Source organism: Pleurodeles waltl, chromosome 5, assembly GCF_031143425.1.
Source record: "Pleurodeles waltl isolate 20211129_DDA chromosome 5, aPleWal1.hap1.20221129, whole genome shotgun sequence".
NCBI classification, from domain to species: Eukaryota; Metazoa; Chordata; class Amphibia; order Caudata; family Salamandridae; genus Pleurodeles; species Pleurodeles waltl.
Window position 1 is genome coordinate 1429628964 of NC_090444.1, and position 13998 is coordinate 1429642961.

Consider the following 13998-nt stretch of genomic DNA (forward strand, 5'->3'; position numbering starts at 1 on the left):
TACCAGCAAACCAAAGTCAACACAAAAGAAGACCAATACCTCAGATTCTACAAAGACTTCTTCAAAGACAACCTAATGATTGAACTTGTCTCACTCCATCACTCCACATTCAATGCCAACACCCTTCTAAACAATTTCAACCATTTTTTTGTGAAATTGTGTGAATGTTCACAGCTCAGTTACAACATGCAAATGCAAGCCAAAGCTTTCAGCACACTGGTACTCTAAATCCTGTGCTGGCATTCGCAGGCATGAAATAAAATGTAAGAAAAACAGAACCCCCAAGGACTTTTGTATACTAAAGGCCCTCCGTGCAACACACAGATAGCTCAACACTTCAGCCAAAGCAATCTACCATACCATCACCATTATCATCAAAAAAGCCACCAATAGAAGCAGAACACTGTTCAAGACATTCAACCACTGCATGACCCCCCACCAGACTCACCTATTCTTTATGTCACAGAAAAGTGCAATGCCATCAACTTTTGTTCAGGGGGAGTAGATCCAAAAGCACATTTATACTAGGAGTGGACGATAAATTCTGCTCCACTGGCGAAGCTGGCAGAATTTTGGCCTCTCTGTGTTACGCATGTAATGCAGAGTTCTGGACAAATTCTGCTAACTGCCTCATGGTGGGGTTTTTTCTTGCATGTGGCTTGCCAACAGTAAGTTGATGAGCGATTTGGTGTCCCCTAGTGCCATTTTTGGGTGCTAGGAGACCACCCAGTGAGAATTTCTAAAAGCTGATGCTCACGGGCACTCACAACCATTTATGTTTATAAAACTGCCGCTTGAGTAGAAAATCTACTTGAGCAGCAGCAAAACCAACTAGAGCAGCAGCACTTTCTGGAGCGGCACGGAAAGCCATTCTTTCAGATTATTCTGCACAGAACAAGCTCCAGACGCTAAAAGAATCAGCATGGGCAGTGCGATGTGCCAATTTCCACCCATTCACGGAATCCTGCAGAATCTTGCTGTGTTTTTATGTAACTCAGCGGAATTCCACATAGTAAAACTCTGTGAATTCCACTCACATCTAATTGATACCAAGCCTGCGTTATCTCTCACACCCACCACTTCCAGTAGAATCCCGTAATGGTCAGCCTTCAAAGCCCTATCCCTTCCAGATTTGGCTGACATATTCAAGTCCCTCAAAGCCACTACTTATGAAGATGATTTGTTAACATCATCCTATATCCAAGTTCTGTCAATGCCTCCCTCACTCAAGGCATCTTGTCAGAAGCTCTCAAGACTGGCTAGTTGATCCCACTCCTGACTAGACCCTGATGACCTCGCCAAATACTGGCCCATCACTCACCTGCCTTTCATTTGCAAGAGCATTGAAAAAGCATTCTATGTTGAACTCCAAGATAACACCAGTGCTAAAAATCTCCTGCATGAGTACCAGTCGGGCTTCAGATCAAGCTGCATTTTAGAGATTACCACCTTACACACCAAAGACGATGCCCTCCTGACCACAAATAAAGATGACCTCTGTCTCCTGGAACTGCTGAACCTCTCATCTACCTTAAACATTTTTGACCATCCCACCATCATATGCACTCTCAAGTTGCAAATGGGATTCACGGGCAATATCCTTCTACCCTTCCTGGTTCTCCTCCTACCCTTTCAACCGGCATTAGTTTGTTCACATGGACACCTCCAGGTCGAATAAGATCCCTATGACACGTGGAGTCCACAAGAGTCCCATGCTGTCTCCTGTCATCTTTAACCTTTACGTGTAGCCACATTGTGCGCTACTCACATATAAAAGAATAAAGATTCACCAAAAGACTGTTGATACACAACTCTACTTGAAAGTCTACTCTGCTTCATACATTCAATACCTCAAACACTGCACTTATTTGTGTTTCTTGCCCTGAACTGTGCCCTCAGGGCAGCAAAGGGTGTGGTGGACACTGGAAGGTCAAAATTACTATTCTAACTCCAGTGGCGTAATACTTAGGTAAAGAGCCACTTTCCCCCAAATGTTCCAGGAGGCTTATTTAGTATTCCAATTCTTGTCCTGGAAAGTGATACATTCCCTAAATATTTTTAAGAATGGTTGAAAAGTAGTCATTTTAAATGGCAGAAAGTGCTGTTCTAAGGGCAAGCCTCAGGGCAAAAAAACTTGGAATACCTTTCTGCTTGCACGTCATGTAGACCTGGATGTTCAATGCCTACCTGAATCTCAACCCATCCATGACAGAATTGCTATTATTTACCAAGAACAACAAACAAGATACAGTACAGGTCTGGCTCATTTATATGAACCATGACGGTTTCTCATCTCAACTCTCACCAAATTCCAAGTCACTTAGATTCAATCTGGATACCCATCTCTCCTTCTAGGAACACATTGCCAAAAAAGGGGCTCCGATAACTCTTTCCTATAAAGATAATCAAACCATGTCTTCCAGAAAGACACTTCTGAGCTGCTGTTCCAGCCTTTCTATTCTCCCACCTGAAAGGTGGTAATGCCCTACTCCATGGCCTTCCAAACGCCAGAATGGTACCCCTCATGCACCTGCTTCATACATTGGAAATACTTACAGGCGCTCCCTTTTCTCCGAATGATACAGACGCCTCCTATAATGAACAAGAGAAAGAAAACATTATTTGAAAGCGTTTCTAAACTCATTGTGATGATAATTCCTTTAAGTAAGGTGCTCTGCAGGTTTATTTCAGAAGAAAAACAACGCTGGTAATCGTTTTGTTGTCAATGGCGATATCCGCATTGAACTCCCTTCATCAGTTGTCACATTTAGAATAGCAACTTGAAGGCAAGTTGTACATTTTCTTTCATGCGCTTTTTAGGTGTCTTTATCTGAAAAAGAAATCTTGTCGGACAAAAAGGTGTGTACAGTGTGAAAGTAGCACCGAAAGGGTTACTCGTGTAAACAGTCACAGATCAAAGTTCGTTTGGGAAGTTCGCATCACATATGCTGTTGCAGAACAAGTCAAACGACACCAGTTCACTCCGGTTCCCGATTGTCAAACACAGACTTTTATCATTATATGCAAGTGAAATCAGCTGATAAATTCTTGTACTAGGCACCTATAATTCTAAATGAAGGAAATGGCCACCTCGGGGATGATAATCAGTTGGTTTAAAATGCACGGTCTTGGGAGCTGCTTACTCAAACCTTTCCAAAAGCTTCTTTGGAAAAGGGTCATTGTCTAAAAGTCATCAACATTGCCTCCGGCAATAACATATAGTTCATGTTGCACAATGGTGTACACAAAACCTGACCCTTAGATCGCAATGGCTATCAAGGTCTCCGTCTAAACTGAAACAAGTACATGGAGTTTCAGAGATATTTGTTTTACAAAGATCAGCAAGCTTTATGGATACTTGCAAGCATGCCATCCCGCAAAAGTGCGTGCAGTAGTTCAGGAGGCTGGGTTAGTGGCTATCTTGTATTCTCCAGAGATAGGATGCATTGAGGACTTTGATCAGCAGAAAAATGCTCGGGGATTGATATAGGGAGAGGAAGTTCAGGTCAAACCAAATGTTGAGCAGACCTTGGCATCTGTAGCAACTAAGCACCCCACCTGTGTGCCTATCTGACCATTTTATTTCCCTTAGAGAGGCCTCTATCTTAATGGAAAGACTAGCCAACATAAGAGTGCATTTTTAATCCCTCTCTAGTTGTAATGATATTTATCATGAGGACAGTCTTCCCAATATTGATAACCGCGTAGGCCCACTGCAATTTTCTGACTACAGGTCAAATGCGTTGATATTGCCTAATGAGAGAAATATCCCTTAGCACTTTGTTCTGTTCGTGAAAGCACTGATTTCATCACCAACAGATGCTTTCCTGAATAAAAGTACCTTCGTTGCAATTTACAGTGTGTATCTCTAAGTGCAATTTCTCTTATCAACTGAAACTTTCTGAAATATTTTCACATCAGAGCTGTAGTGTGCAAGTAGTATCACTTTACATCTTAATTGTCATTTCCGGAACAAATATCCCATCAGGGATGTTGCAAACACGCACTGTGGTTTGTCCATTAAAGGATGTATTACTGTTCTTTTGACACAGACTAGCGGGTTAGGATAGTATCTTATTTATCTTGGCCTTGTGAAAACTAAGGTAGACTAGGTGTGTGTGACAATTGAAACTCTAGTCCATGACCACAAGTCTCCACTCGGGCAAGTGGGATTCTAGTCACAGTATGAGCGCCAGTTCATACAATTTTAGATACACTGTCCCTTCAATAGTGTTACAGCGTGAAGCAAACTGCACAAGAAGAGGAGAATCTAATGCAAAAAACTGACCGCAAACTTCGTCATAATCCTGACAGAATATGAAATTGATGTTGTGGGCATATTAAACTCAATTTCAATTACTTTGGGCCCTTACACAACAGCGCATTTCCTTTAGGTAAACAATGTTTCTTCATAATTAGTTTTGGAAGGCGCTAAAGATAATGAAATGGCAAGAAATTGGATGTTTTTGGAGCAGCAAAGTCTTCTTTTTGGTGAGGGACGTGTACCCCTACCCTGAGTGCCCACCTGTACTGTGTCAGGGTCCCTAATGTTGCGTTTTGGTTGTCATAGGTAAACACAGATCATACATGTGAGCCATGACAAAGGTCTGTCGCATGGATTGTGGTCTTGTTGGACCATGAGAGGCCCCCAAAACACTAACCTCAATGTGGTGAAAGGTTACTGCCTTCACCAGGTGTTATTTGAAAAAAATGGGGCCACCCCAATTTCCTTGGGGCCTGAGTGAATACTAATGTAACAGCAACCAGTAGTCCTCCAGGGGAGGTATAAGCCTAGACTTCCCTGGCAGTATATAAATTAAAATGTGGCCTGGATTCTGGACAAAGTCATTAAACTCTAGACATCTGCATTGGAGGTGTCTATAAAAAGATCACTATGATTTCAGCCACATTTGTTCTTATTGCTGTGTAATTTTCACTAATGCGCTTTATTGGCACTTTAGTCACTTACACTGCGCCTTCACTTTTTAGGAGCACCTTATATAGTATATTGCTTGAATCGCTGAAGTACATTGTTTCTAATAAAATGGATTTAATAACTAAATGAATCCTTTTGAGTAACGGGTTTTTAGTGGTGCAAACACTGCTGTGGAAGTCTAGGCTTGTGTGTGTGCCTGCGAGGAGTACAGTATATAAAGGGTGTATTATTGTGCAGTGTATGTACGGTAAATGTGTCGAATCGCTGTAGGTCTGCATACAAGTGGCACAATACAGAAAGACTACAGCACTGAGCAGTGTGCGCAGAGCGAATGTGGGTGCTGATTGTATGTGCGTCTGTTGTGACAATAAATGGAGGTGACAGTGATGGACAGTGTGTGTGCTGCTTACATATAATGAGTGTAAGCAGCCTGTAATGCTACATTACTTGGAAGACCCTGGGTTCCATATTTGGAGGCCTAAGCCTGCCTGAGGAAGATACAAGAGGTAGAGGAACCTCCTCAGACAGATTTACGAAGTTGCTGCACAAGGGAGAAGGGAGAGCGAAGCTCCCACTGTACAGCTCAAACGATGCTCTGTGAGTCAGAGAGAGATAACAAGGAAGGGGCCTGGACACATCTCAGAAAGGAGATGGGGCTGATGAGGGAATCATAAAGAGCATGGCTGGGAGCAGAAATTACCCTTTTGAATAGGGGTGGGCAGAACTGCTGGATTTGACGGACTTACATTAAAATTCGATGAGATATGTGGAATTCTGCAAAGGGGCGAAATGGGCATTTGGAGCTATTTTCTCAGTGTAAATCTCACCCTTCCATCCTGTTCGACCTTGCCCTTTATGTGGGTTCCTCCCCAGACTTTTGCCTCCTTCCACCTATTTTTTCTGACCTCTTGCTGTTGGCTCTAGGACTCTGAGCACTTTATCACTGCTGATCAGTGCTAAAGTGCATGTGTTCTACCTTTTAAAGTTGGTATGATTGGCTTATACCTAATTGGCATATTTAATTTACCTGTAAAACCCTTATACAGTGGTATCTCTATGCCCAGGGCCTGTAAATTAAATGCTACTAGTGGGCCTGCAGCGCTGTTTGCGCCACCCACTGAAGTAGCCTTTCAAACCTGTCTCAGGCCTGCTAGCGCAGGGCCTGCGTGCACAGTTTTCTGCCACAGGGACCTGGCATCCAAATTTACTTGCCAGGCCCAGAACTCCCCTTTTACTACATATACGTCACCCCTAGGGTCTGCCCTAGCTAGCCCTATGGGCAGGGTGCTTTGTATGTAGGAGGCAGGACATGTGCTTGGTTGTGTGTCCTGTCCTGGTAGTGACAAACAGCCTATTTAGTTTCTCACTGCTGTGAGTGCTGCATTCTCATAGGATTGCTTTGGAAATGCCATGCCTTATGTCTAGGGGGTATTGCCTGATTTATGAGAGATAGCGTAGGCATGTTTGGTATGGTTGTAATGGTAGTGAGAAATGCTGCTTACTGGTGTAGGTGGATTTCTTATTATCATTACAGAAATACCACTTCTAGAAAGTGAGCATTTCTCTATGCTTTGGTATTTCGCAGCTTGACTCCAATCCACGTCTGGGCAGAGTGACAGTTGAGCTTTGTGCATACTTTTCAGACAGCCTGTACACAGGGAGGGTGGAGGTGTCACAGAGGTGCATCTGCATTCTGAATGATCTTCGTGGGCTGAGAGAAGGGGGAGGTGGGGCACACACTCATCTGTAAAGGCTGCCCTGGCCTCACACAAATGGGGGCTGTTTACCCATAACTGATGTTTGGAGCCTGTGCTGAAGGAGAGATGGGGCTCTCCCAGAACCAGTTGTAACTGGTTGGAACCTTCTCTCCAATTCTTTGTTAACCCGCTGCAGAACTGAGTAGAAGTACAGGGGGTTTTTCCCCACAATTTGGAGACACTCTGGACTTAACATACTTGAAACTGGACACAGAATGCTGCTGGAGAGACTCACCAGGAACTGCCTTCGACTGCTGCTGCTTTTCTGACATGTGACCTGCTGCGTCACTTGGAGGAACTGCCAACTGCCTGCATCATCTTGTGCTGGCCTGCCTGCTGAGCCCTGCCGCCCTGTGCTCCATCTTGTTGTGTCCCCCAGGGGATAGGTGCTGTGGCCCCTGACTCCTGCCATCATCTGCCAAAGCTCAGGAGGAGCACTTCACCTTGATTACATAGTTCCTGGAGAGCGCTCTGTTTAATTATCTTAAAGCTCCTTTGGTTTTATTCATTTTGTGCCTGAAAGCGATTTGATGTCGTGGGAATCACTGCCGCAACCCGGGCACTTTTAATCCTGAGCGCGTAGGAGACGTGCTGCCCCCAGTACGCCAGAGGCACCACACAGTAAGGTCAGGAGTGAGCGTGCTCCTAGCATGCCCCTGGGGAGCACCCTCGGGGCACCAACAGGTCTCACCTTTGGCCTGTTGACCACTGCGGCCCGGGTGGGCTGCAGCTGACTCGCGCACCAGGTCCCCTTAGAGGGGAAGGGCTTTGCTATTTTCCCATCTTCTGTCACTTTTAGATTATGGCAGATTTAGGAATTACTTCTCAGTTGTAATGGGGGACTAAATTTCTGTCTGGTAAGCAGGCGTGGCCTGTCCTTTAGGGCAGAGGGGCCATGCCCCCCCACCTTTTGCCCCTCATGAAGAGTGTCTGTCAGGCTGAACTAAGGTCAGCCTGACAGACACTCTTCATGTTCAGGTCAGGCAGACAGGAGCAGACATGCGCGATTTGCGCAGACTCCTGGCTGCCTGAGCTGAACTTTGCTGGGCTGAGGAGGTCACACCTCCTATGGGCGAGACCTCCTCGGCTCAGCAAAGATGCCCTGAGGCCCTCCCCTGGGAGACGAGGAAAGCGTCACACATTGACTTCGACCTGGGCGATTCAGGTTTAAGCCCTGAAGCGCCCAGGGTGAGTGTCGATCAGTGACACTTCGTCACAGAGTGGGTGGGGTCAGCAGTCTCACTGACCCCATCCCACTCTCTGACGAGACTTTGACTGATGGCTTCCCTCGGAAGCCAGTAGTCCCAACCCTCCAGGAACCTCCGAGGCTGAAGGTAAGTGTGTGTGTATATGTGTGTGCGTGTGTGTGTGTGTGCGTGTGATATTTTAAAATGAATGTTTGGTGCGTGCGTGCATGTTTGAATGTTATGAGTGTTGGCAATGGATGTGCGTGCGTGCATGTGTGAAAGAATGAGTGTGTGTGATCTTTTAAAATGAATGTTTGGTGCGTGCGTGCATGTTTGAATGTTATGAGTGTTGTTAATGGATGTGCTTGCGTGCGTGTGTGAAAGAACGAGTGTGTGTGTGCTTCCCGCCCGCCCTCCTAAAGCTGCCGGCCCCCACTGTGGTAAGGCTCTGGTTTTGGGGCAGTTTTTTGCAGCAAGAATAAGGCAGGCTTATATGGTCCTAACATATTTGTGACATAATGAAATCCTTTAGTAGTACCTTCATTTTTTCTCCATTTACTTTTAAACACGGCACCACGAGGTGCCTGCGCCATGGGCAGCGTACAATCTTTGTTCATTAACACCTTGGCGCCTACACCACATTTGGTATATTGCAGACAAACTAGTGTGCTGCGGTGCAGATTTTTTCCCATTACTTTGTGCGTTCCATTCTGCAAGCAGTTTTCTAATCCTTAATGGCTCCGTAACGTGAGAGCTGGCTCTTTTAACTTAATCGCGCACACAAGGGCAGCTGCATTAACGAGGGTCAACGTTGAGACTGTGCATTGGTCGAGGCAACTGCAGCAACAAGAAGCAGGTCGCATTAAGCAATATGTCCCGCCACGGAGCAGGAAGATTTTCTTGCCAGGGAACTTAATCAGGTGTTAGGAGAACAAAATGTACTCCAGGATCCACATAAAGCAGGTAAAGAAGTCAAGCTGGCTTTTCTGAACATTTTGCATTTAAATCTCCATTACAAACACTAGAAATGTAACACATTAAATAAAGTGAGCAATAATACCAGTCCAGGAAGGCCAGGAAGCCCTGGGGGTCCAACTTCTCCCTGAAAAATAAAACAACGAACACCGTTATAGTAATGACTTGGTGTTTACGCAGTGTATACATCTCGAAGCGCTGTGTTAAAAGTTGCTATTACCCTGCTCTATGGTACTTATTCTGATGTCAGATGGAGAAAAGTTTAACGCGAAGGTCAAGCTGTGACTTTCACACGGAGTTCTGCTGCGGATGCCACCCGTGGTGGCTCTCCCCTTCTTCTACCAAAGGCGTTAAGGGCCAGAGTGCGAACATAAACTCCGCATGAGATGGTTAGGTCATGTACGTGTTTCTCCATAAATTGCTGATCATCCAGAACAACACTTAAGGATTTCACAGAACAGACTTGTACCATCGAATCCCCACAACTTGCAGCTTCATACTCTTTCCCAGGTTTAGATCTGTAACCTTTTGTTCCCACCAACCTTAGCAATGCTATACTGATATTCCGAGCCAGTTAGCTAGTTTGCATCTATTGCGGGAAATTCGTTCTAATCTTATTCAGGTGTATGTGTTTTGGGGGAGGGTCATCCATTAATACTTGCCATGCAACCAAGTACCCCAATATTATAACTCCTGTGATTTACTGATGGCACAATTGGGGTCTACACTTTAAGCTCTACCTAAAATGTAAGTTTTCTTTTTTAAGTATTACGAAAAATAAGCCAAAGCTCAAAAGACTAATTTAAAAGTGTAATACAAAGTTATTAATGTCAAGTCGTACTTGTGGTCAAAAAATGGTGGCCCCCTAGGATCACAGAGCACTTTAAGGCTGATGTAACAACACCTACTAGTTGTAGGCACACATTTCTAGTGCTTCTGGGATTGCAGAGCACAGGGTAAAGATGAGTTCAGTTAGCGGTAAGAGACCCAAAAACTAAACATGGTTATTTCAGTTGACTAGTTCCAATAGCATAGTGCTGAAGTGCACTGCAGCTGTCCCTTTGAGATTTTCAGGATCTCATTTAACCCAAAATTTGCTATAACTTTGGAACTTTAAGATCTGCAAGTCATATACACAAAGATCCAATGATCTTGATTCCCTAGTGAGACCTTCAAGGTGAAAGTAGTGTTAAGCTTCTGAAAGAATCACACACGCCATTTCAAGACATTTCAATCCAGATTAGAATGAGTAAAAGAGTCATACATGGGCTTTTGCATTCTTGCCAACAAGTTCTCTATTCAAGGGAGCAGCGGTCAGTCTGATGCTGGAACAAAGCATAGGACAACAGCGTCAGGATACCATGTGTGGCTTACAATCATTGTTCGAGCAGCAAGACTGGTAAAACCAATGCTTGGTAATGTCATGTGGAGGTTGGTGATTGCTTGAAATGGCAAGGAACAGGGCACAAGCTAGTTTGTGATGACTCACAAGCAAGGCACAGTCAGCAGCAAAGGGATTATCATTTTGCCATTTAGTTGTCACTTAACACCTCTCCTTCTTCTCATGCAAGATGCCTTCGAAGGGCTGAGGCTACAGGTGTGGATTTCTCACAGTATCTTCCTTTCTTGATTGGCACTTTCTGCTGAGAAACCAACAAATGGGGATGCAAAGCTGCAAGACCATAGCATGATCCCAACTTCTGGGAGAAGTGCAGCAGATCGCTTGGTATTTGGGACATACTGACGATTGTTGGCAGCCTTCGAGGTATTAGTTCAAAGGGCAAGTATGTCTTTGACCTTCTGGATCTTTTGATCTGCAATGGTTGAGGATTGTTCACAGTGTGTCCTTTGTGTAAAATGTTTGAACCTAGACTATTTTTTTATTTTTTTTATTTACATACATAGCTTTATTCGGTTACTTTCAACCATAAAAGCAAAACAACCACCGGTAAAAAGATAAAAGATAAGTAAAAATTAAGTTAAAAAGGAAATAAGAGGAATAAAAAAGAGCATCCTTTACGGCCTTAAAACACATAAAAACCAAACACCTAATCTCCTACTGACTGTCATTTAAATTAATCATGGGGTTTTGTTCCAGTCTAGGTGTGTGGTTAAGATTTGATGACTAAAACATTCCATTGTCAATTTTTCATGTTGTCCTTATTTTTGAAGTAAGTTCCGCATCAGCAACTTTCCCCAAGCGATTAATACGTACATGCCAGGCAGCTGTAATGTACTTACTAACCGCACAGGGTAAGGGGGGGAACTTTCCCTCATCAAAATTCTTAAGGCAACAATACAATGTCTTACCCCCATATTTCTACACACTGGCCGTAACCACTTTCGACGCGCAATCAAATAGGCAGGACATAAAAACATAAAATGTACAATGGATTCTGGATTATGGGTACAGCTCGGACAAAAATCAGATCTTGTAGTTGCACTCCACTTACTGCCATATGATTTGAGAGGCAGACAACCATATCTGAACTGGATATATAAACTCTTACTTAATGGGTCAAGAATTATATCCATAAAAGATTCAAAAGACGGATACCATTTAAAATCAAAAAATTGTGAGGTCAATCTGCCGTGAGTAGGGCACAGCAGATAGTTTTCCCTGACATAAGTCCAGTATACAGTTTTCAAATGATTCTTCTGCTCCTTCCTTTTACTTTCTGGATGACTCCATAGCTCACTAAGACCCAATTTGTGAAACCATTTAGAGATGTGATTAAACCAGGGAATGGTGAGTACATTTGGTCTATCCAAGATGTCTTGGATAGACTCCTTGTATGTAGATAACTCAGGGGTGGACCAAACACGGACCCAAAAAAGCAGAGGTCGTAGGGCAACTACATCTGTGATGCGTGAAAGGCCTAGACTATTGTATGATGGAGTTGTCTCATTGCCTTGCCTTCAAGTTAGAGAAAGGGGAACTGGTCGGAACTGTTGGTTGAACTGTTGGTTGAATTATATTACAAAACCTGAGACAGACATGGAAAGGTAGCTTCTAATGAGGAGTCATTTTCTTATTGGGGCACAGAATCTTTGTAGGCTTCTTCCTTCACTCTTGGGAGAAAAAATGGAGACAACTAGTTATGGGGCATACTTACAAAGAGTTTAACCATCACAGAACAGCAAATAAAGTTGCTATGCTGTGATGCATTGATGGAATAGATCAGAACTGCACCATATTTCCTTAGAAGTGCTGCACTCCTGCTCGTCGCCCTGTGCTGGTGCTCTTGTGGCTGCCATGTGTTAACACGGGCACCTTTGCGCAATAGTGGAAGGGTGTCTGCTTTGTACCTTCCTGCACACAAAAGCTATGCTTGAAGGCATTTTCCTCTTTGTTTGTGTGTTACAGAATTCAGTATGCATCCAAAGAGGAAAAAACAAGAAGAAATAAGAACATTTCTCCTTGTGACACCTGCCTCTGGGAGGCACAGGATTTTGGCACAAGTCTTGGTGGACAGGGGATGGGGAATGCCCATGCACCACTATTGAAATGCCCCGTTAACACAAAGTAATAGCTCAGATCACTACATTTTTAAGTTTGTTGTTACAGTGTGAAATTATATCAAATTGTGTGACATTGCAGTCATTTTGATAATGCTGTAAAAGTTGTTTTATGATTCTTCAAGAAGACCAATGTTGTGATTATGATGGCATGAGAATGTAAGATCCACCTGTAAGGTACTATTACAGTTCTAGAGCAGTTATGCTACTGGGAAATTGTTATTGTTGCATTTTTTATGATGCTATGATGGTATTGCAATGATTGATTTCTTGTGATATTGCAGAAATAGGACATTATGCTCCACTAATGTCACCCTGACTCCTGCTGAAACGGCAGCGTGGTTAAACACATCATCAAGTTTGAGTGAACACGTTTGAACCATTTTTTTACCTTTTCGCCTTTTTCACCCATCATGCCATGTAGACCATCCAGACCCTAGAGAGAAGAGGTCAATTACTTATTAATTCATATAGTGTTCTAGAACGCAAAGGTGTGTTTTATTTTGTTCCGTTTTGACGGACGGACAAATTAAAAAGGAATACGGTGAATGCATGTTTTCAACTTAAAGCCAGAGAAAAGCAAAGAACAGCAAATAAACGTATATTGTGTCTATAGGAGTTGAATATAAAAGTTCTGAACTTGATGCAAAACTTTTTTATTCAATCTTTGCTGCATAAAACCAGACGATAAACGGTACACTGGACATAGTTTGATGCTTTCGCATTGAGCTGTGTCTCTAAGTTAGTTATCGCTGCGCATTCATGCCATAGCACCAAAGAACATTTAAATTCAGTGTATGTTTGGATAATAATTATTATGAATCTCTTAAAATTGCCTCAAAATCTCTTCCCTTGCACTCTTTTAAAGACAGCTGTTCTCTAGAGTCCTAATGTTGGAACGCCTCTTGTATATTTTTTTCTTCGTATTTTCCATTGCGCTTTCAATCACTCAGTCTGTTTCTGCTCAATACGTTCACATTTTTTCATGTCAGATTACATCTCTAGGTATTTCATCATCTTGCCCCTTTCTGTGTGCAGGACAGAGTGATTACGGGGACTACCGGGTTTATGCCAAAAATCTTATTTTCTCATTTGGAATTGGAATGCCACTTCTTGTAACTTCGTTTTCTGTAATTCTGATTTGTCTACTGTCCCAGTATCTGACTGTTATTGAGAAATAGATGTTTATATCATTTACAATGAACACGACAAAGTTATGTTCTTGTGCTTTTATTAGGATATTCTTCTGTCATGGGCATTTAAAGTCCAGAAATTGAAAGTATATGAAAATGAAATACACTAAGAGAAAGACATTATAACAAAACTTTCCTGACGAAAATGAGCATGATTATTGTACTTTTAAAGCAAAGCATTCAAATGGCTTATTTTTACTCTGGCCATCTACCCCCACGCCCTTGTCCCTAGTCCTAATACTTTAATAATGCTTTTAGTTCAGTACTGCTCAGCTCTTGGAGCTCAGCGCCGTTGCAGTTTTATCTTTGTGTAGACGCTATTTTTACAAGTTTCCATTAAAACTCTTTTCTCCCTCAACAAAAGGGCCCTGTGATACACCCCAAGCAACTGATGAGGAATATGTTTGATCTGGGAAGGGCAGAAAATGTAA

General features: G+C 43.1%; 1 protein-coding gene across 1 annotated transcript in view; it reads right to left on the reverse strand.

Moving 5' to 3' along the window:
- COL19A1 (collagen type XIX alpha 1 chain) overlaps positions 1–13998 on the reverse strand; it is a 2318824-nt gene that overhangs the window by 609471 nt on the left and 1695355 nt on the right. The window contains exons 21-23 of the mRNA XM_069235722.1: positions 12766–12810; positions 8941–8982; positions 2557–2592 (exon numbers count right to left, since the gene is read on the reverse strand). Of these exons, the coding sequence (XP_069091823.1) occupies positions 2557–2592; positions 8941–8982; positions 12766–12810 (123 nt within the window). The remainder of the gene's footprint in view (positions 1–2556; positions 2593–8940; positions 8983–12765; positions 12811–13998) is intronic.